This window comes from Pelophylax lessonae (assembly GCF_965119305.1).
Source record: "Pelophylax lessonae genome assembly, chromosome: 6".
In the NCBI taxonomy this organism is placed as follows: domain Eukaryota; kingdom Metazoa; phylum Chordata; class Amphibia; order Anura; family Ranidae; genus Pelophylax; species Pelophylax lessonae.
The window spans coordinates 157,835,454-157,857,390 of NC_138773.1; the positions used below are offsets into that span (position 1 = coordinate 157,835,454).

The 21,937-nt window shown below is 45.3% G+C and overlaps 1 protein-coding gene across 1 annotated transcript in view; it reads right to left on the reverse strand.

The window, feature by feature from the left end:
- LOC309557993 (uncharacterized protein) overlaps positions 1-21,937 on the reverse strand; it is a gene marked incomplete at both ends in the record, with an annotated part of 120,458 nt that overhangs the window by 75,583 nt on the left and 22,938 nt on the right. Inside the window, 2 exons of the mRNA XM_082260901.1 lie at positions 10,938-11,045; positions 16,565-16,672. Coding sequence (XP_082117027.1) covers positions 10,938-11,045; positions 16,565-16,672 — 216 coding nt within the window. The remainder of the gene's footprint in view (positions 1-10,937; positions 11,046-16,564; positions 16,673-21,937) is intronic.

Below are 21,937 nucleotides of genomic sequence, written 5' to 3' on the forward strand. Positions count from 1 at the left end.
CAGGGATGCCCTCTTTCCCCGCTGATCTTTGTTCTGACCCTTGAGCCCTTCTTAAGGTTGATTAGGGCGAACGCTGATATAGGAGGGATCCGGGTTTCACCGTCGCTCGCCCCGAAGGTGGCGGCTTATGCGGATGACCTTCTCTTCTTCTTATCCAAGCCCCTTCTCTCCCTACCCAATCTTATGCAGGAGTTTCGCAAATATGAAGAGCTATCTTCATATAAAATCAATCATCAGAAATCCGAAGCCCTCCCGGTCTCCGTACCTCCGGCTTTACTGACCCTTCTCCAAAGGGACTTCCCCTTTAAGTGGAGTTCCTCGCATATTAAATACTTGGGTGTTTTTCTCCCCAACCACCCTGACCGCATCTTCGAATGCAACTTCCCTCCTCTTCTAGCGCATATCCGGAAGGACTTGGAGAGTTGGCAGAAGGGGATGTTTTCATGGTTCGGGCGCTGTAACATCATAAAGATGAATGTCATGCCCCGTCTGCTCTATGTGCTGCAAGCCCTTCCTATCTTTGTCCCCCAGGCCTTCCTTCAGAAGATCAATGAGGTTTTCCTTAGGTTTCTATGGCTCCGGAACTCCCCCCGCCTGGCGCTCAAGGTTCTTCGTATGCCCAAACTGAATGGCGGCATGGCCTTCCCTGACGCATCGCTATACTATGCCTCTTGCCATCTGGCCAGGATTCTGGACTGGCATGTGCATGGCTCTCTGAAACAATGGGTGCGCATTGAAAGGAGCTTTGGTGACTCTCCACCGGAGTCACTGTTCTGGGGTGCCTCTGCCTTGCCACGCAGGACCTCGGTTCATCCGACCATAGGACCCACCCTGGGGTTGGGCCGCAGGCTGTGTGGAGGGGGCCCAATTGCGACCTTTCCTTCCCCTCTCTTTCCGGTGCTTGATAACCAGGACTTCTCCCCGGGCTTGAGTGACCCAGGCTTTCGTGCCTTGAAGAACAACGGTCGCCACCAGGCTAGGCATTTTATTTTCCGCGGTCATTGGGTCTCTCGGCAAACTCTGTTCTCTGATCGCTCCTTTGCCACATTGTCGTTTTGGCAAAAGATACAGCTGGCTCACTTCCTGCAATCCCTGCCACCGGCAACCTTGTTCACGAGACGCCTTACCCCTTTTGAGGATCTATGTGCTTCGGACTCTCCATTGCGCCACACCATATCTCTGCTCTATCGCCTTCTGTCGAGCTCCGATCCGCCCTTCAGACCCCAGTACCTGGCTCATTGGGAAAGGGATCTAGGGATCTCTCTGTCTGACCACCAGGTGGAACGTATTTTTTTTTTCACCTATAAGACTTCCCCGTGCTCCAAGTATCAAGAGGCCGGCTATAAGCTCTTGACCAGGTGGTATTACACCCCGGCTAGACTGCATAAGATGTTCCCCTCTTGCTCAAATCTTTGCTGGCGATGTGGGGAGGAGGTGGGATCCCTCCTCCACATTTTTTGGTCCTGCAGTAGACTGCAACCCTTTTGGAATGAGGTAATGCGGATTTCGCAGAAGTTCACAGATCATACCCTCACTTTAAGTCCTGCTCTCTTCCTCCTCCACCACAATAGCTTTCCGCGGTCTTCTTATCGGAAGTCAATCTTGCCGCTCCTACTTATGGCGGCTAAGAGCTGTATCCCTCTTCTCTGGAAACAGGCACACCCTCCCACGGTGGCAATGTGGCTGCGAAAAGTGGCATATATCAATGAAATGGAAGACCTCGTTGCGACCGACAGGGGCACCAGAGAGAAGTTCCTCAAACGGTGGTACTATTGGCATGAGTTCAGCTTTTCCGATGAATATAAAACTTTGCTCGCTTAGCTGACTGTTGGCGGACTGGGTGGCCATCCTCCCCCTCCCTCCTTTCCATTTTAACTTTCTCCCCCTTTCTTTTGTGTTTTCTGTTTCCTTCCCACTCTCTTTCCCCCCTTCTACACTGTGTTCTCCCCTCCCCTTCTCTGTACTAATGCTTCCTCTCTTTCGGGACTTTCTTTCCCCTAGGCATACGTACTCTACCTGCCTCTCGTAACTTAGGAGTGGGGCGGGCCACCGGATTGGTTCCTCTCTGCCTCCATAGGCCGGCCATTTGATAGCTGCCGGCGGAGGTTGGGGTTCGGACCTTTTTGGAGGGCCAACGCCCTGTATTCAGCTCTTAGACCTTGTCTTATGTGTTTATCTCTGTGGGATCACTTGTCCTGAAATATGTTTTTGATTATTCCCTTGTACATTATCTTCTGCTTGCACATTGTTTTTGGACTTGTACCACTGCTCATGCATATGTTGTATGCCTATTCCTTTTTCAATAAACGTTGAATTTATAAAAAAAAAAAAAAAAAAAAAAAAAAAGAACCAGGAGAAATCCATAGTGTGATTCTGTTTTTATTATTAAAAAAAATATATAAAAGCCAATTGTGTACTTACAAAACTCTTCTCTTGCACGTCAGCATGTAAAAACGCCATTCTGGAATTCAAAAACCACAGTTTGCATTCTAAAGAGTGGACGTGACGTAACCGGAAGTATCCATCCGCTTAATGCATTTCGTTCCATCCAGGAGCTGGGGGATTCTGGTATCTGATGTATATGGTTAGCACCTCCTTCTACACCTATCAATATTTCCTCCTTTACCTATTACCTTTACCTATTACACCTATGTTTTCTCCTTCCTGTTTGCTTGATTATTTCCCTTACATCTGCAGTCACTTCCTCCCCATACTGCGTGACTAAAGAAGGTGCTTCTGATTTTTACGGCCCCGCAATATTTGCGCAAATGTTTATCAAATCAATATTTTTGCTAAAAATACACTAAAATCATTATTAGCAGATACAAACACAGCAAATTTTACAAAATTCCTGCTAAATTCCTACTAAATATAAAAGCTTACTTGTATTGAGTTAATACATACCAAATATTTGTTAACTTTAAATTGCACCTTTTTGCCAAATGATAAAAGTCGTACGTACTCAAAAATGTCACTAAAAATCTGGAGGTTTTAATTTTTCACTTTCACTCTGCTTTCAGAGTTTGTTAAAGACCCCCCCCCCCCCCCCAAACCATATATTTTCTGAAAACACATCACTAGTAGAAAAAAAAAAGGTGATACAGATTTTTAAGGTCAAGTGATATTTGCGCAAATATTTATCTAATATATCTAATAAAATATATCTAAACTATATTTCCACAAAAAAAACACTAAAATCCTTATTAGCAGATACAAACACAGCAAATTTTACAACATTTCTGCTAAATTCCTACTAAATATAAAAGCTTAACCTGTATTGCGTTAATAAATAACAAATATTTATCAATTTTAAATTGTGCCTTTTTTGCAAAATGGTGAAAATCGAACGTACGCAAAGATTTCTCAAAAAATCTGGAGGTTTTCATTTTTCCCCTACATCTCTCAGACTTTTTTTTAAAAAAAAACAAACCATATACTTTCTAAAGGCACCTGACCGCTAGAATAAATAGAAGGTGCTACTGATTGCCAAACTGTGTTTGGATTGTGCTCCAGTGGCTACTGACAGGTGGCGAAGAAGCAATGCGACGCCTCCTCACCACCTGTTTTAACCCCATGCATTGCACAAGGTTGCGGGGGTTTGTGGCATTTCCTCGTTGACATGAACATGTAGTGTTCAGCTGACGGTATTGTTACAAGTTGGGTCAACTTTGCCACAGGTGTGAAACATCACGGCATCAGCACCCTATTAACCACTGGGCTTCACATAATGGAAGTCTATGCAAGTCTCTCCGAGGTTGTCCCGAAGTAGTACAGGACCCTTTTTCTAAGTCGGAGCGACTTGTGTCGCTCCTATTAGAATGGGTCCTGTAGCGGTCAATGGACCGCGAGGGAGCGCGACTTGTCAGGCTGACAAGTCGCCTGACAAGGGGCGCTAGTGTGGATCGACTCTTAGACGCATGTTTTTCTATTTATTTACTTATTTTCTTTACTTTTCTTTTTTTGGGGGGGGGGGGGGGGGGGGGGTTGGAGTGACATCAGGGGTCTAAGCAGGCCTCTAATGTCTCTTTTTTGAAACCGAGAAAGGGACTGAGTTTACTTTATGTTAGCGATGAAAGTATACAGGAGCGATCAGTACTGATAGCTAACTGTTTTATTTTTAGGAAAGAAAGGGGGCTGGTAAAACCCATGCTTACCAGCCCCCCCTGCTCTCCATCCTGACAGGTCTGGCCTGACGGCAGAGGAGGGTGAAAGGAGAGTCGGCTAGCAGAAGGGGCGCCCCAACATCAAGGAAGTAGGGGACACTGAAGGGGGTTCAGAAAGCAGGTGGGTAAACGTGTTTACCAGCCCCCTCCCTGTCTCAATCTTTCCAGATCTGTTAGCGGCTGCTCCATGCTGACAGATCTGTGACAAAAGGAAGAGGCAAAGGAAGAACCAAGAAGCAGCTTCAGGGAGGGGGCGTTCGGACATCAAGAAGGTGGGGGGGGGGGTCACTGAAAGGGGGGGGGGTCAGAAAGCCAGGGGTATCTTTTTCTTTTAAAAGTCGGTCCCTCTGTCCTTCTGTGGGAAGCACAAAAAGCCAATGGAAGGGCAGAGGAGGGAAGCTGACAGCTGCAGGGCAACCGCAAGGAGATCTGGCTTGTGAAGAGGATTGATGCTGGGGGGGGGGGGGAATATATCAGAGTAAGGGAGTGAAGCAACAGGGAAAGGAAGAGTTAAAGGGGTGTGAAGGGCCATTTAGACCACAGCAGATGTAGGTGGAGCGGTGGGTGACAGGGCCCCCATTACATTACACAGCTTCCCCCACACGTCTGGACTCCTTTATATTACACAGGGCCCCACCCACACCTCTGGACCCCTTTACATTAAACAGCATCCCCCACACCTCTGGACCCCTTTTGCATTACATAGCCCCCACCACACCTCTGGACCTCTTTACATTACACAGCCCCCCCCCCCACCTCTGAAAACCTTTACACTACACAGCCACCCCCCCCCCCCCCACACACACACACACTTCTTGACCTCTTGTGCATTACACAGCCCCCCCTCCCACACCTCTGGACCCCTTTTGCATTACACAGCCCCCCCATACACATCTCTGGACCCCTTTTGCATTACACAGCCCCCCCCCCCCAGCTCTGCCCCTTCCTACCTCATTCATGCATGCAGAGGGGGGAGACACAGGAGAGCGGAGCAGAGAGCAGGACAGAGGCAGAACTGGAGAGAGAAACACCAGCACTGAATAGACAGTGGGAGTTGCCAGAGTTAACTTTCCAAGTTACCCAGCAGGTGATTGCAGCAGGTGATATCCTAGCAACCAATATTCCCTGCTGGGTAACTTGGAAAATTAACTCCGGCAAAACTACTGCTCTCAATTCAGCACTGGTGTGCAAACTGCATACAATAGCCCCATACCTCCCAACTTTTGAACTTCAGAATGAGGGACACTTGAGAGAGGAAGAGAACTGTGGCGCATAGTGTGGCAAAAGGGGTGTGGCTAAATGCTTAAAAAAACACGCTTCCTTGTACTTATAAAAAATATTTGATTGCTGTCCCACAAGTTGGAGTCTCAAGGATACAAACCCCAGTACAATCATTAAATAAAAAAAATTAATAAAAATGCTTTCATCGAAAATGGTTTTGCACAAACTGTGGAAGAGTGCATTACGCTAAGTGTGGAAGGATTTGTGCATTTGTGTGTACAAAGTGCAAAGTTCAGGAATGCGTTGTACAGAGTGCAGGGCCCAGGAATGCTTCACACAGGGTGCAAGGTTCAGTAATGCGTTACATACAGAGTGCAAGGTTCAGGCATGCGTTGTACAAAGTGCAAGGTTCAGGAATGCGTTGTACAGGGTACAAGATTCAGGAATGCGTTGTATAGGGTGCATGGTTCAGGAATGCGTTGTACAGGGTGCAAGGTTCAGGAGTGCGTTGTACAGAGTGCAAGGTTCAGGAATGCGTTGTATAGGGTGCATGGTTCAGGAATGCGTTGTACAGGGTACAAGATTCAGGAATGCGTTGTATAGGGTGCAAGGTTCAGGAATGCGTTGTACAGGGTACAAGATTCAGGAATGCGTTGTATAGGGTGCATGGTTCAGGAATGCGTTGTACAGGGTGCAAGGTTCAGGAGTGCGTTGTACAGAGTGCAAGGTTCAGGAATGCGTTGCATAGAGTGCAAGGTTCAGGCATGCGTTGCACAGAGTGCAAGGTTCAGGAATGCGTTGTACAGAGTGCAAGGTTCAGGAATCCGTTGTACGGAGTCCAAGGTTCAGGAATGTGTTGTACGGAGTGCAAGGTTCAGGAATCCGTTGTACGGAGTCCAAGGTTCAGGAATGTGTTGTACGGGGGGCAAGGTTCAGGAATGCGTTGTATGGAGTGCAAGGTTCAGGGATGCGTTGTACGGGTGCAAGGTTCAGGAATGCGTTGTACGGGATGCAAGGTTCAGCAATGCGTTGTACAGGGTGCAAGGTTCAGGAATGCATGGTACAGGGTGCAAGGTACAGGACTTAGTTAAACTGCAAAGACACCAATTAGTTAAATATAGCACACTTATCTTAAAATCTTGACTAGCAGCATACAGGAGTGGAGGGAACAATGGCAGCATTAGATGGAACATAAATGAGTTTCTGTCTTTAGCAGAATATACAGCAGTGTAACATCTATACAGCACAGCCAGTGATTGGTGGGCAAGCAGGGGCAGCCACAAGGTGAGTGATTGGAGCTGTAAAATTGAAGCATTGATGTTGGGTGTGGGTATGCGGGGCTCCGCCCTTTGTTCCATGCATAGCAAACAGCAGCTGGCCAGGGAGGAAGGTGGCAGGGGGTGGGACCAATTGTAACTACTGTATCTGTACCTACAGCTGTGTATAATTCAGGTTTATAATACACCACTGTGGATGCACATACAGCAGTTACAATTGGTCCCGCCCCCTGCCACCTTCCTCTCCGGTCAGCAGCTGTTTGTCTATCAATGGAACAAAGGGGCGGAGCCCCACATACTGGCCCCGCCCACACCCAACATCAGTGCTTAAACTTGAAAGCTCCAATCACTCTCCTTGCAGCTGCCCCGGATCGCCCGCTGATCACTGGATGTGCTGTATAAATCATGTTACACTGCTGAGGTATGTAGCCCCGAGTTCCCGGCCAACCCAAGGCCTTGGGACTCGGGACTAATCATTTTAAATAAGCAATAGGAGACCCGGGGCTTTTTGGGGGCCAACTCGGGGCTATAGCCCCGGTCACCCCCCCCCCCCCCTCCCGATGCCACTGGGGGGAGGGTGACATTTCAGGTAAAAAGCTCTGATCAGAGTTATCAGTTGTTAAGCAGAGTCTGCTGAACATTTTTGCTATAAGTTCATGGTTAGTGAAGTGACCATGAGCTTATAGCAAGAGGAGAAATGAGGTCCGTACGGCATAAGGACCTGGCAGTGAAAGGGTTAATACACAGATTTTGTAAAGCCTTATTCAGGAAAAGATTGGTTAATTCAAGAGCGATGTCCAAGATGGATTCAGTCCATTGTATTGAAGGGGCTTAGCAGATCTCTTTTTGAACCTCTTTCAGAAGCCAGCATTAAAAATCTGACTTTAAAAATTGTATTTTTAGTGGCAGTTACTACGGCTCGAAGAATTAGGCTTGGCTCACACTGCCGAGACTTGGGATCTGATTTATGAGACCCCAAGTCACGTGACATGGGAAATCACACTTTAGTTAAAGAGAGCTGTCTTAATTATCACTACCGAAGTCGCTCCGACTTTAGAAAAGGTTCCTGTACTACTTCAAGGCGACTTCTGTCTGACTTGTGCCCATAGAATTTAATGGAAATCGCCTCCAAGTTAGATCCTCATCTAAATTGATGTGATTTGGATCCGACATTACAGGAAGATTACCCAGGCAGTCCCTTAAGTTGCTTGAAGTCGCACTGAAGTCACCTGGCAAAGTCCCACGACTTTCAGGTCGCAGCAGTGTGAACCAAGTCCTATCATTCAGAGAACCTTATTTAACAGTTCTAGAGGACTCTATAATACTGAGGACTGATCCAGGTTTTCTGCTGAAAGTTTCTTTCTTTCTTCTATTTCACAAAACTCAGGATATAGTTTAACCCCCATTCTATAAGAAGCTTTCTAATGATAAAGAAAGACAGTTAAGTGTCCTAAATGTAAGGGATGATTTATTAAAACTGGAGTGTAAAAATCTGGTGCAGCTGTGCATAGAAACCAATCAGCTTCAAGTTTTTTTTTCTGTCAAAGCCTAATTGAACAAGCTGAAATTAGAAGCTGATTGGCAACCATACACAGCTGCACCAGATTTTGCACTCTTCAGTTTTAGTAAATTGGTGCCATTGTGTTCTAGCTAGCCTACTTAGAAGAGACAAAGCAGTTTCATTCTCTGCAGGTTATTTGTGTGCTATATGCAGGGAACAAGAAGGGCACGCAAGCTTCAAAATTTGCCTTGGCAGGGTGGATAAAACAAGGTATCTTGGAGGCTTACAAGACAGTGGATGAAATTCTGCCTGCATGGTTTACTGCACACTCTACAATGGCATTGTCTGCTTTGTGAGCAGAAAGAGGTGGCGTTACCCTGATGCAGATCTGGAAAATGGTCACCTGGTCTTTATTCTTGACATTCTTCATTACCGACATTACCAAATAGCGCTTTTATTTAGTCAACACCGGGCATTCGACCAAAAGTTGCTGCAAGCAGTGGTCCCCCCCCCCAAGTAGGTAGGTTCTCGGTTATCATCTCAGTGGCTGTCCTGGAAGATGATTGGGGTGGGGGGAACCAGAGTTAGACTTACCGTTAACTCTTTTTTTCAGGAGTCTTCCAGGACAGCCAGGTTCCCACCCTATTTTCTAGTATTGTATGATGTGGCAAGCTTTATGTTTTTTGCATTATTTTTCAGGCCTGGCTGTCAGAGCTTATGTAAACTGGTTGGGAAGCTGGAGTCTCTCTCTTTTATTGTCAAGGCAATGTGTTTCCTGCCCACAAGGAGGAAGAGATATTGTCCTAGAATCCCTGGGTACACCCTAATCACTCTGTGTGATGCCGATTTCCCCTATTGCCCGGGACTCCTCCTGTGTTCCCTTCTCTCCTCTCCCCCCAAGTGATGCGGGGGGATGTTTCAGGATGGACAGTGGGGGAAGGGGCTAATGAGTATGTCATTTACCAGCCCCTTCCTTTTCTAAACGAACACAGAAAACACACTCACAAACTGTATTTACTATGCTTTCGTTTGTGAATGAACGGGAAACCGCTCAGCACAGAGCACTTTCATTTACTGTCCAGTGCAGCTGAGGCTGCAGAGGAAGGCATGTGTGTTTGGGGTGCACACCCTAATGCAATAGGCTGCACACACCTTTGTATGTATGTTATTGTATTGTTAGCATTATTTTTAGTTATGCATTGTTTTTTCTATCTTAAAGTGGTTGTAACCCTAAAAAAAGCTAAGATCCTTTTTCTTTAGGGCATGCTGTATAGCACAGTGCATGTGCTATGTTTTTTTTTCCTTTCCTATCTTGTAAAAAACCTGGTTGATCCTACCAGTTCCTCTGTCCCCCTCCCCTGTCTCTGCTGACCACAGCAATCAGGGCTACTGAGCCCTGATTACCGTGGTCAGTTTAGGTGCCTCCGTGCTCTGACAGTCTCTCCATTCTACCCCTCCCTCCCTGTCTTCATAAGAGCGGCTCTCCTGCTCGCCCCTCCCACCGCTATTCAGGTGCATAATGCAGCTACAATACAAGACTCCCCTCTGGAGCATGTTGCCATTCACTCTGGTGGGTTTTTATTTTTTCTAAAAAGGCTTTTGACCTTTTTGTAAAACTGCATATGTGCGGTAATCGGATCCTCCTGTGCTGGCCGGCCCCGATCTATGGAGAGAAGTGGGAGGAGCCCAGATTCCCCTGTGACATCAGCCAGCCAGCATAGGGGGGAATCTTGGCCCCTACCGCTTCTCTCCATAGATCAGGGCCAGCCAGCACAGGGTGATGACATTACCGCACAGCTGCAGTGTTACAAAAGGTATTTAGCCTTTTTATTTTTAAAAACATATCCACTTTAGTGATTGGCGCCATACTTCGGAGGGGATACATGTAAAGTCACATAATGATTTTACAATCACTTTACCATTTAAGGTAAAATCCTAAGTGAATGGTTCCAAACATTACAATCAGTGTTGGGGGTAACTAGTTACAAAGTAACTGATTACAGTAACTACATTACTTTTTTGGTAACGAAGTAAAGTAACTAGTTACAATACTAATATTGGTAACTACACTACTTTACTAGGCTATAGGAGGTAACTACACTACTTTACTAGGCTATAGGAACGCGCTTTCCTGCGTTACCCAAGCCGTGCGATACAATTTTTATTTAGAAGAATAGAGAGGGATGAAGTTTATGACTTTTTGTTGCACTTTATGTTTTTTCAGGTTTTGTTCTCATGTTTCCCAAAGCCTGTGTTTATACAATAAACTCTATGCAGAAAGAGTGTCATGTATCTTCTTCTACACGGTCAATTAAGAAAGAGGAAAGTAAAGTAATAAGTAGTGAAGTTACTTTTCAAATGCAGTAACTAGTAAAGTAATCTCATTACAATTTACAGAAGTAACTAGTAACTAGTTACATTTTTTGAGTAACTACCCCAACACTAATTACAATACCACTTAAGCTAAAGCACCACTATAACTCCATGAATAGCAAGTTTATACAGGATGCTGTGGAGAAAATCTGAAATTTCAGATGGTATGCAGGCTTAACTAGAGGAAGCACAAGATGGGAAAGAGTTTGCCTTGGGGGCTGTCATTGCTAAACTCTCCTTTAGCAAAAATATTATGGTGTAATATCGCTTTAAGGGGAAAAAAATGAACTACTGATGCAAGAATGTTTATATGTAACTAAAGAATTTATAGACAAATTTTCTCACATTTTCTCATTCATTGTAGTTTAACACTCATTTCAACTAGTTCTTATTGAAGCTTACCTGCTGCTGGCATTTGAGATGGGTCCTGTACATTGCCTGGATATACTGGGGCTGGAGCATGAATATTAAACCCTGCTGCAGGATATCCAGAGCTCATTGCCTGATTTCCTAAGAGCAAAAAAAAAGTAACCATCCATTAGAAATGTATAATAAATTTTTTTAGAAGTATGGAAAGCATGGCAGTAGGCAGTTTGTTCAGAAGAGAAATGCAAAACATATGACAGTGTACAGTTTGGGCAATAGAGAAGTATGGAGGATATTACTGTATGTGTAGATACGACAGTATGGCAAGAAAAGGATTGTGGAGGGCATAAAAATAGCAGCAACTGTTCCAGAAGGCAAAGTTAAGGGTATTGCAAACACTGCTGAAGAAATGTTTTTTTCTATACAAACAGGCATTTAGGGCTGTATGCATTCAGGGATGAAGGTTTGGACTTCTAGACCTTTGTCCCATGTATGCTGTTGCAGTCTACTTTTGTTCACAGCAGCATTGCAGTTGGAAAGGAAATCCAGAGGAACATGGTTCCTCTATGGTGCCCTAGGTCACTGGGGAAGCTGTCAGATTCAACCCTTCTGCCCCATGTGACTCCAGCAGCCATCTTGGGTCAAGCAGAGCATATTTAAGGCTCTGGCTCCCAGGCTTTGCTCAGGTAGCAAAGGAGAAGGTACCCCATCTCACGGACAGTTCTAGCAACGGGGAAAGGAGGAGGGAAAGCATAGAGTTTGCAAATCTCTAGTCATCTGGGCACCAGACAGCCAGGCTACATTCTGCCCCTCCTAACAGGCTCTGTCAGTTCAGCTGAAACCTGCTCTCTACACGCTGTTAGAATTTGTGAGTGTTCCCAGTTGGGTTTATTGTGAACTTTCTTTGCCTTACTTCAATGCAAGTTCTTTACATTGCACTTGGATGGTGTGTTATTGCCGCCGCAACACGTTGCACCCACCTACATTTGGCTGCAGTCGGCAGGATATGTCCCTTGCAGCAGGTGTAGAAGGAGGATCGGGCTCCAGCATGGCTCCTCCAAAATCAGCATTAGCCTTAATACAAAAGTTCAATGGCTCTAACTTTCCCCTGGCACAGTGGAAGAAGAGACTGGAGTGCTGTGCTGCTGTACTAGGTTCCAGCCTGGCTGGTGGCAGAGCTGGTTATTAAACGCCTTGATGGCACTGCCAGAAGAGAAGCAAGCTACACTAGAACAGATTGTGTAACACTTGGAGGGCCTGTTTGGGGAAAAGATACCACTTACGGAGCTGCCACAAAGGTTCTTCTTAAGAAAATAGCAGCTGAATGAGAACCTCATCCATCATGTGGTGGCCATACAGAACTTCTGAATGCACCGGGAAAAAAATAATGTACGTGGTTGTGCTGACATCCCTGATTTAAATCATATACTAAGGAAACAATTCATAGCTGGCCTGAAAAATGGCCCAATCCAAAAGCCTCGCAGGAGAAAGCTAAAGCGCAACCTACCACCTCCTTCCATAATGTGTCCAAGAAATTTGAACCTGCATATCTCAAGGCGGAGTCATTGTCACCTTCATCCATGTCAGCCATGCAAATTGCACTGACAAAGCTAGCTCAGGATGTGGCCACCTTGAAACAGAAGTTAGCCTCCTCTAAAAAGGACTCACACCAACTCCATAAGGGTGGAAACCCACTGAGCAGAGACCTCGAGGAGGACCGGAAATTATGGCGGTGCGACTACTATGGACATGTAGGCAGTCTGGATTTAGAAACACCCCTCCAGGCTGTCGAATGGGGGCAGGACTGAGCTGTGTTTTAATCAACTCTCCTGGCTCTGTCCTTCCTCACTGGGCAGATTAATAGCAGCAGGAGCCATTGGCTTCCGCTGCCGTCAATCTAATAATGAAATGGAAGCTGGGGGTGGGCCAAGACACCCTGTCTGTGTCATTAGGCACAGACAGTGTGGCTTGCAAGTGAGCCCACACGAGTGCCCCAAAGCAAGAGGAGGAGCCAGGAGCACCGATGGGGAACCACAGAATGGGAGGATCAGGTAAGTATAACATGTTCATTTTTTAATAAAAAGAAACAAAAAAAAACCCACAATGGTTTATTATTACTTTAACCTTCCTAGCGGTATTCCCGAGTGTGACTCGGGGTAAGATTTTAGAGCCAAAAGCAGTAACCCCGAGTCACACTCGGGGTAGCGCTAGGAAGATCGATGGATCCTGGTGGAGGTTTCACTTACCTTTTCTCCGGGATCCAGCGATGTATCTCGGCGGTATGCCGGGGGGTGGAACTGGCGGCAAATTCAAAAAGTATAACACCAAAACACACTGATACACTGTAATCCTATTGGATTACATTTTCAAAATATAATAAATTGACCATTGATTGCCCCCCAGTGCTTTCTCCATTGCACTTCCTGCATTATTCCCATACACTGTATCTGGATCATTGCAGAGCGACCATGGCCTCAAACAAGCGCGCCGCAACATCAAAAGCGGTGTATGACCTGCTGGGCGATAGCGACAGTGGTCCTGAATCGCATGCAGAGTGGAGTGACAGCGATTCATGGGGAAGCTCGTCATCCGACGCTGAAAGTGAGTTTAGTGATGATGATGTGCCGAGCGATGTGCGTACTTGGTGCGTGATCGACTGCGGTACGGAGCACGTAGCGCCCCCAAGGTTCCTGTTTACCGGAACGCCTGGTCTCAAAGTGGATGTTGAGGAGGATAACCCCTTGGCGTATCTGCAACTTTTTTTGACTGATGAGGTTATCGAAAAAATTGTTGTGGAGACCAACCGGTACCAGGATCAACAAGCCGCAGCACATCGGCGGTTTTCCAGGAGCAGGATGTGGGAACCCGTTACCAGTGCGGATATCTGGAGATTCCTGGGCCTAATTATTCTGCAGGGAGTGGTGGGGAAACCCCTGCAGAAGTGGTATTGGACCACAAACAAATTATTGGCCACTCCTTTTTTTGGAACCATTATGTCGGAGTACAAATTTTCCCTTATTATGCGATATTTGCACTTTGCTAATAATGAGGATTTTGATGAGACTTCTCATCCGGCTCTGAAGCTTAAAAAGATCTGGGACATTTACCAATTAATTTTGAAAAATTTCCAGCAGTCCTATGTCCCAGAAAGAGACATTTGCATAGACGAAAGTCTTATGGCATATAAAGGGAGACTTACCTGGATCCAATATATTGCGTCCAAGCGAGCACGCTTTGGAATCAAATCTTTTATGCTGTGTGAATCCAGCTCTGGCTATATTTGGAACTCGGTCCTATATACCGGAAGAGGAACCAAGTTCAACCCAAGGTTCAGCAGCTATGGGATGGCAACTGCTTCTGTTCTGACGCTGATTGAGCCTCTGCTGGATCAGGGGTATTGTGTCACCACAGACAATTTTTATACGTCCCCAGAACTGTTTGAGTTCCTCCTACAGCATAAGACGGATGTGTATGGGACCGTCAGAGCAAACCGGCGTGACATGCCCCCCAGCTTTGCCAACAAAAAACTCAAGCCCGGAGAGTTAGTTGCCTGGCAGAAAGGCAAAATGTTGGCACTTAGATGGCGCGACAAAAAAGATGTCTGCCTGATGAGCACCATCCATAACACCGCCACTGTCATGGTCCATACAAAAGGGGCAAAAGATGTGCTGAAACCGCAACTGGTCCTGGACTATAACAACACCATCGGAGGTGTGGATAGAGCTGACCAGGCCATGACTTTCTATCCGGCAATGCGGAAACAGCAGAAAAAATACTATAAAAAAATATTCAGGCACCTCCTGGAGCAGTGTTTGTGGAATGCCTTCATTCTGCTAAAAAAGAAAAGTGACAGGCCTGTGATCCATGCTGACTTTGTGTGGAAAATTGCGGAGCTGATTTTTCTCAGGCACCAGACACCAACTGTAAGTCGATCCGGACGCCGTGCTGCTGGTGTCGTGAACCCCGAACGACTGACCGGTCGTCATTTTATGGACCTCATTCCGCCGACGGAGAAGAAAGACTGCACCCACAAGAATGTGTGTGGTGTGCTGTTCCAAGCACGACGACACCGGGCGGAAAATAAGAAAAGAAACGCGGTACTACTGTCCAGACTGTGATGTTGGACTTTGCGCTGTACCCTGTTTCAAAATTTTCCACACCCGGGACGTTTATTGAAGCAGTATGAAGAGTAATATTGCATCCTTTTTGGGAAAAAAAAAAAAATATATTGCATCCTTGTTTGACAAAAAAAAAAATGTCAGTGTTTTTGATTACATGATTTACTATCATTTATTGAATAAAAAGTGTTATTTTTTGGAAAAAAAAAGTGTTATTATTATTTTATAGTTATTTATTATATTAAAATTTAGGATTTTGTGTTTCAAACTTTATCATACTCGGGATGTTATAAAGAAGAACACACGGTAAAAAGAAATCATATGTAAATAGTTGGTTTGGGCTGCTCATTCTCAAGAATTGCAAGCAAAATAATGGTACCGCTTTCAGCACCTAAAATCCGAAAGAATCATACCGCCAGGGAGGTTAAAGGATAAGTTCACCTTTTAAGAAATAAATAAATAAATGCACATCTTTTTGCATTTTTTTTGTGAGCTCGGAAAGCATTGCATCTATGATCAGCAGATCCTGGGAACAATGCAGGGCTCCTGTAGACTTTGTGTGTATGGTGTCTGGCTGTACATTGTATGGTCAAGCTAACAGGAAGCATCAACAAACTACCACATTGTTCAACAGCGCTGTGGTAGTTCATTGAAAACTACAAACCGATAGCCGCAATGGCTGCCAGACCTTGCAGTTTTCCATTCACAGAACTCTGAATGAATGACGTGGCCTTGTGGGTGGAGTCCCGCATGGCCACCTTCTTTGCAGACTTTGCAGACTGTGACAGAAACTGGGAGGAGAAGATTCCCTGATCCCTGTCACAAGGGGTGCGGGTGCCATTGGATTTGTAACATGTTACATCTTAGGCTCCATGTACACGGGACGCTGGAAATGGCCGTTTAGGAGCAGTTGGGCGTTTTTTTTAGAAGCCCCTGAACCCATCTACATTTTATCTTATCTGTCCATGTACACCAGGTCGTTTGCGGTCGTTTGCGGGCAGTTGCGTTCAGGGACTTTTTTTAGAACGCAATTATTTGCGTTCGAACGTGTGTTTCCCGGCGTTTCAAAAGCAAAAACGCGACCGAACACGTCCGAACGCGTCCGAATGCGACCGAACGCGATAACCCGCGTTTGCGTTTTTCCATTTTAAAGGGGAATAATTTTTTTGACCTCTAGGAACGGTTCTAAACGCAAACGCCCGCAAACGCCCGCTAAACGCGGGTACAAACGCGACCGAACGGACGTTTCAAACGTCCTAAAAATTCCAGCATTCAAAGGGACTTTTAACAACGTCCCGTGTGCATGGACCCTAACATCCTCAATATGGGTGTAACATGTAAAATGTTATAAAAGGTGAACTTATTCTTTAGGGTTAAAAAAAAAAAAATCCCAGAAAACTTCAGCCTTTGGAACCACTTTAACTAATGATGCAATAATGTTTATAAGTAACTAAATAATTTATAGACAAATTGCTTCTCTAACATTTTCTATTCATAGTAGATTAACAGTGAGAGTAATTTCAAATAGTTCTTATTGAAGCTTACCTGCTGCTGGCATTTGGAATGGGTCCTCTACATTGCCTGGATATACTGGGGCTGAAGCATGAATATTAAACCCTGCTGCAGGATATCCAGAGCTCATTGCCTGATTTCCTAAGAGCCAAAAAGTAACATCCATTAGAAATATATAGCTAAAGCTAATTTTTTTAAAAGCATGGAAGGCATGACAGCAGGCAGTTTGTTCAGAAGAGAAATGCAAAACATACAGGATGACAGTGGACAGTTTGTGCAACAGAGTGGTGTGGAGGATATTACAGTACGTGTAGATAAGACAGTATGGCCAGGAAAGTATTGTGGGGGGCATGACAATAGCAGCAACTGTTCCAAAAGGCAATAGTTAGGGGTATTGCTGAAGAAGAAATGTTTTCTTTACAAACACGGTGTTTAGAGATTTATGCATTCAGGGATGAAGGTCTAGTCTTATGTGTTCTAGACCTTTGTAGGCAGGTGCAATCTACTTTCTCCACTGTAGGTGGCGCTCGTCCGTAGCAGCATTGCAGTTGGAGAGAAAATCAAGAGCAACATGGTTCCTCTAGGCTAGGGTGTCCGGAGTCACTGGGGAAGCTTTCCATTTCAATGCTGCTGCCCTATGTGACTATAGCAGCTATCTGGGGTCAGCAAGAGCCTTTTTAAGGCCCTGGCTCCCAGATTTTGCTCACATTTGCGAGTGGATAGTGTAAGGACAGTAGTAGCAGCAGGGAAAGGTTCCACACGAGGAGGGAAAGCATAGGGTTTGCAGCTCTCTAGACATCTAGGCACTAGACAGCCAGGCCACATTCTGCCCCTGCTAACAGGCACTTTGACTGAAACCTGCTCTCTACACGTTTTGGAATTTGTGAGTGTTCCCGGTTGGGCTGTCTTCCCACTGGGTTTATTGTGAACTGTCTTTGCCTTACTTCAATACAGGTTCTTTACATTGCACTTAGACTGTGTGTGTTATTGCTGCTGCTCCATGCTGCACCCACCTACACACACAGGGTCCTAAATTCCCAGTACCTTTCATAGTTACGGGGGGCCGGATTTAAAGAAACTGCAGCTTCAAACCTCTATGACGTGTTTCAGTTTCGCCGCGTTCAAATCAATTAACTGGCGCTGCGGCGAATTGGCGAGTAAAACAGCAATAATGAATTCCGCCGTCAGCGGGATTCACTTACGATCGCGGCTTCGCCAATTCGCAAACTTATGTCTTCGTGCTTATAGCAGTTTCACATAGCGATGTGGGCTAGTGGATTAGTGCACACATCACATGTCTGTAATTCATCTCCCTCTGCTGTAGGTTCGAGGCTTACCATCTCCACCTACTTTTTTTATTTTCTTTTTTTGTTTATATTGCTAAAATGTAACGGATTACATCATATATATTGCTAAATAATGTTACACTCAGAAGCGCTTGCAAGCTTACACCATTTTAAGTGTTTTTTTGATCTTGTCTGTGTGTCGAATCGATCTTATGAAGGAAAGTACCAAAGGCAAATGACCAAACCCCTACCCTACTTCAGGGCAAGATGAAACCTCACAATTTTACCATGGTCTTCTTCCCACATTCCATACAATGTTTAGTTCTTTAGCTATATGTGCTTTTTAGCCTTAACACACTCCATTTTTTCCACCATACAGCTTTATTCTGCACAATAGCTAAGTGCTTTGCAACTTCACTGCAGTTCACAACGTCATGGGTTCAAATCACATCACTACACTTGGGATCTCTTTTCACTCTCATTTTTTTAAACAGTTTTTTAAACTATCTTGAATTTGGGGGGGGAGGGGGGTGTCCTACCCAAATTTCAAGCACATCAATGGAAACAACACAATTTTGATTTTATGAGTGTGGTCCTAGTTTTATCGAGATACAATTCTTTACATATTTACCATGGTTCTTACAATTTCTTGACCAATAAACATAGGTGTCTGATATTGGACTCTCTCCATATTTCAACAACACAGGCCCTCATAGTCCAACACTACATTTGCCTCACACCTCAACACAACACTGTCACATCCCTACTCTACATTACAACCCCTCACATCACCAGTACAAGCAGCATGCAAAGTGCAAAACTCCGGCCTTGGCAGCTTAATGGGCCATACACTAACAATTTGTCTAGACTTTTTCCTGTAGACTTAACCAAACCATATAATAGAAGCTCAAACCTCAACACTTTCAATTTGGATGCAATCAGGCAGGCCCTTGCACTACATAGAAAATGTCAATCGGAAGGATAAAGTCTTCTCTAAATCTTACAGTGTGGATGGCCCTTTTGTCTGTAGGCACCCACACAAAACAAAAAAACACATGTTCAATTCTAATGTATTTATTTATTTGAGAATGACAGCAGAAGGAGGGATGCAGCAAAAGAATATTGTCACTCTCCAGTCCGTGTGCCTTTACAGCGCCAGACCACGATCTTTGCTCCATGGCTACGGGATTCTGATGTCTTCCACAACTTCCGGCAGAGTTCAGAATCCATTCTGCACCTCTACCAGCTCATAGGGGACAGGCATGGCAAGGTTGCTGGGCAGCTTCCAAGCCACTTTCGAAGTTCCAGGGTGTTCATGTTGGTCATTGGCCATGTGCCTTACCAAATATCCACTGACCACAAAAGAAAATGAGTGGAGTCCATCAAGGTGGGTTTCTACCACCTACACCCGCAAGCAGTACCACTCCTGGAAAAATAAAACAAAGGATAAGACATTTCATTATGAAAATCACATCTTAATGCCTGTTTGCTTCATTCTGAACTTCATTTAATTTCGACATCACGAGTGAAATAACACATTTTATGCCAACTTACACAAACCAGAAATCATTAATGTAAACATTTGAATACACACCTGTGACGCCAGACAGCCCATCACCACAGGCTTCCCATGGTACGTGCCATGATTCCAAGATGTTGATGTTCTGGAAAATTACAACACCATAAGATACCAAGCAGCCGTTCATGTTATCAATAACTACACAGGTGGCATAGACACAAATAAACACCTGCCAGCTCTTCTCAGCCCTTTACACTATTCACAATACCAACATGTTTATGGTTAGAGGTGCATGTTTTTGCTCAAGTAACACAATTTTACCAATGTTGACTACACTTTATCTACAATGGCAAGTGTCATTGGCAGATGATAATCACCCTCTGTCTCCCTGTGAGTGGCACCTCTGCTAACTAGCTAATTAATACACATGCCCTATCTTGACCGGTTACAGTACTTACATGTAAAGTGGCTAGCAACCAGGGTATTCCGGGTGGCCATACCGGCAGCGGTGCTCCGCCGCCTGGGGGCCGCCGGCTGACGGACCTCTGGCTCCCTCTCCTCCGTCAGCTCCCAAGAATCATCCCGGGCAACGCACATGTTGTGCAACACGCAGCACGCCAGGATGATCTTGGAAGCCTTTGTAGGAGAGTACAGGAGTTCACCCCCAGGCCGGGCCAAGCAGAGAAACCGGGACTTGAGAAGACCTATGGTCAACTCAATGATACTCCGGCTTCTCCGCAAGGCCCTGTTGTAATTCCTCTCTGCTGGGCCCTGGGGGTACCTGATTGGAGCCATCAGCCACGTCAGCTGCGGGTAACCAGCATCCCCTGAAAAATAAGAAAAATATACATTAGTTATTCATATCATGTGACTTTAGATGACTCCTCAAAATGGGAGACAATTAGGCATTTTACTAAACAACCTGCTTGTCTGTTTGCAAAAAATCATATGAAACATCTCAACTCTGTCTAACTGCCTAAATCACTAATACAAATGGGAAAAAGGACACACAAAGTGGTGGGTTTCTCTTGCAAGTTCCAACTTGGCCCCTATTTTGTTCCTATTACATTAGCCTAGGTCTTACTTCTGGAATATATCTGCAACTAGAGTGAGGAAACCAATATTGACTCACTTATGCAAAGTACTTTGGGGATATGGCAATACCATTGGAATCATTTGTAGGTTTTCTTTGGGTGGCTAGAGGACACCATTTACACATTGGTTAACCACCTTCATTGGACTCAAAGACAACTTTGCAAATCTTTCTTTTGTGAGCTGCTAAGCTGCTGATCTGGTTGTGTGTGAACAGCCTGACAACTAATAACACATCCATTTTAGGTAGGCTTTGCTTAAATCAGGGTGTACACCGATGTAGCTTATTCCTATGTCTATGTAATCTTACAGTTTATGTTGTTAAGACAAAATACTTTACCAATAAGCCACCCTTCGGGCATTTGTCCACTTTCAAACACCTCGTACAGAGTACTTGTTCTTAACATACTGGAATCATGGCACGACCCTGGGTGACCAGTGTTGACACTCATGATGCGCTGTATCCACTATGGCATTAATGACCAACATGAACACCCTTGAAACTGTGGGCTGGCTAATGCCCATGATACTTCCCGAAGTGGCTTGGAAGCTGCCACGCCCTAAAATATACAAAGTGGCCAGCAATCTGGCCATGCCGGGCACCGCATGGCCGCGCTGTGTGTCCGGGTCAATTTTCTCTGCTATGAGCTGGTAGAGGTGGAGAATAGTTCCTCGCTCGAGCCGGAACTTCCTCCTGACATCAGAATCCCGCAGCTTGTCCAAATAGATCCTTGGAGCAAAAATGCGTGGCTGGCGAGGTAAGGGCACACGGACTGGAGGTGCTGCTGCTGGAGGTGCTGCTGCTGCTGCTGCTGCAGCTTCCCCACCTTCTGCTGCCTCCTGTGCCAGGGCCTCCTCAAACAAGGCACCAATAAATGCCAGCATTGCACCATCTAATGCGTCTGGGATATCGTCCTCCATTTTGAACGCGCAAATTCGCGAATGCGCAGATATATATAGAAACGGCCGCTAATTATCACACCTGTGAGCCAGCTATAAAAGGAGCACATGGTCAATATGGCTGCTGGATGTTATAGATCGATGTTTCTTATGTGCTAGCAAGACCCTGTGACCCACAACCTACATTATCTGGAGGTAAGACAATTGTATCTCTCTCTCCCAAAAAAAAGGAAGGAGACAATTTGTACTTATCTTGGGTGTGCTTAAGTTGTCTATGGTGAATCCCCTCCAACCCACAATAGCTTGGGAACCCCTCAAGTGTCTTTTAATCATTGGCAGTTGGCCCCATGTGCATGTGGTTTGGACATGTGTTTTCTCATGTTTGTTAAAGGTGTGCAGTCTAGATTTGGCATCTAAACCTGCCCCCTTACCTTCCCAGCTTCCAAAGACACCATTTTTGCTTTCCTGATAACTGTAATTTATTATGTGCACGTATGTAGGTCATGCGATTTCTCATGTATGTTTAATGTTTGCAGCCTCCTTTTGCCTATAAAGGATTACACCACCACCACCACCACCACTGTGTTTGTGCCATTAGGTAAGTGTTTG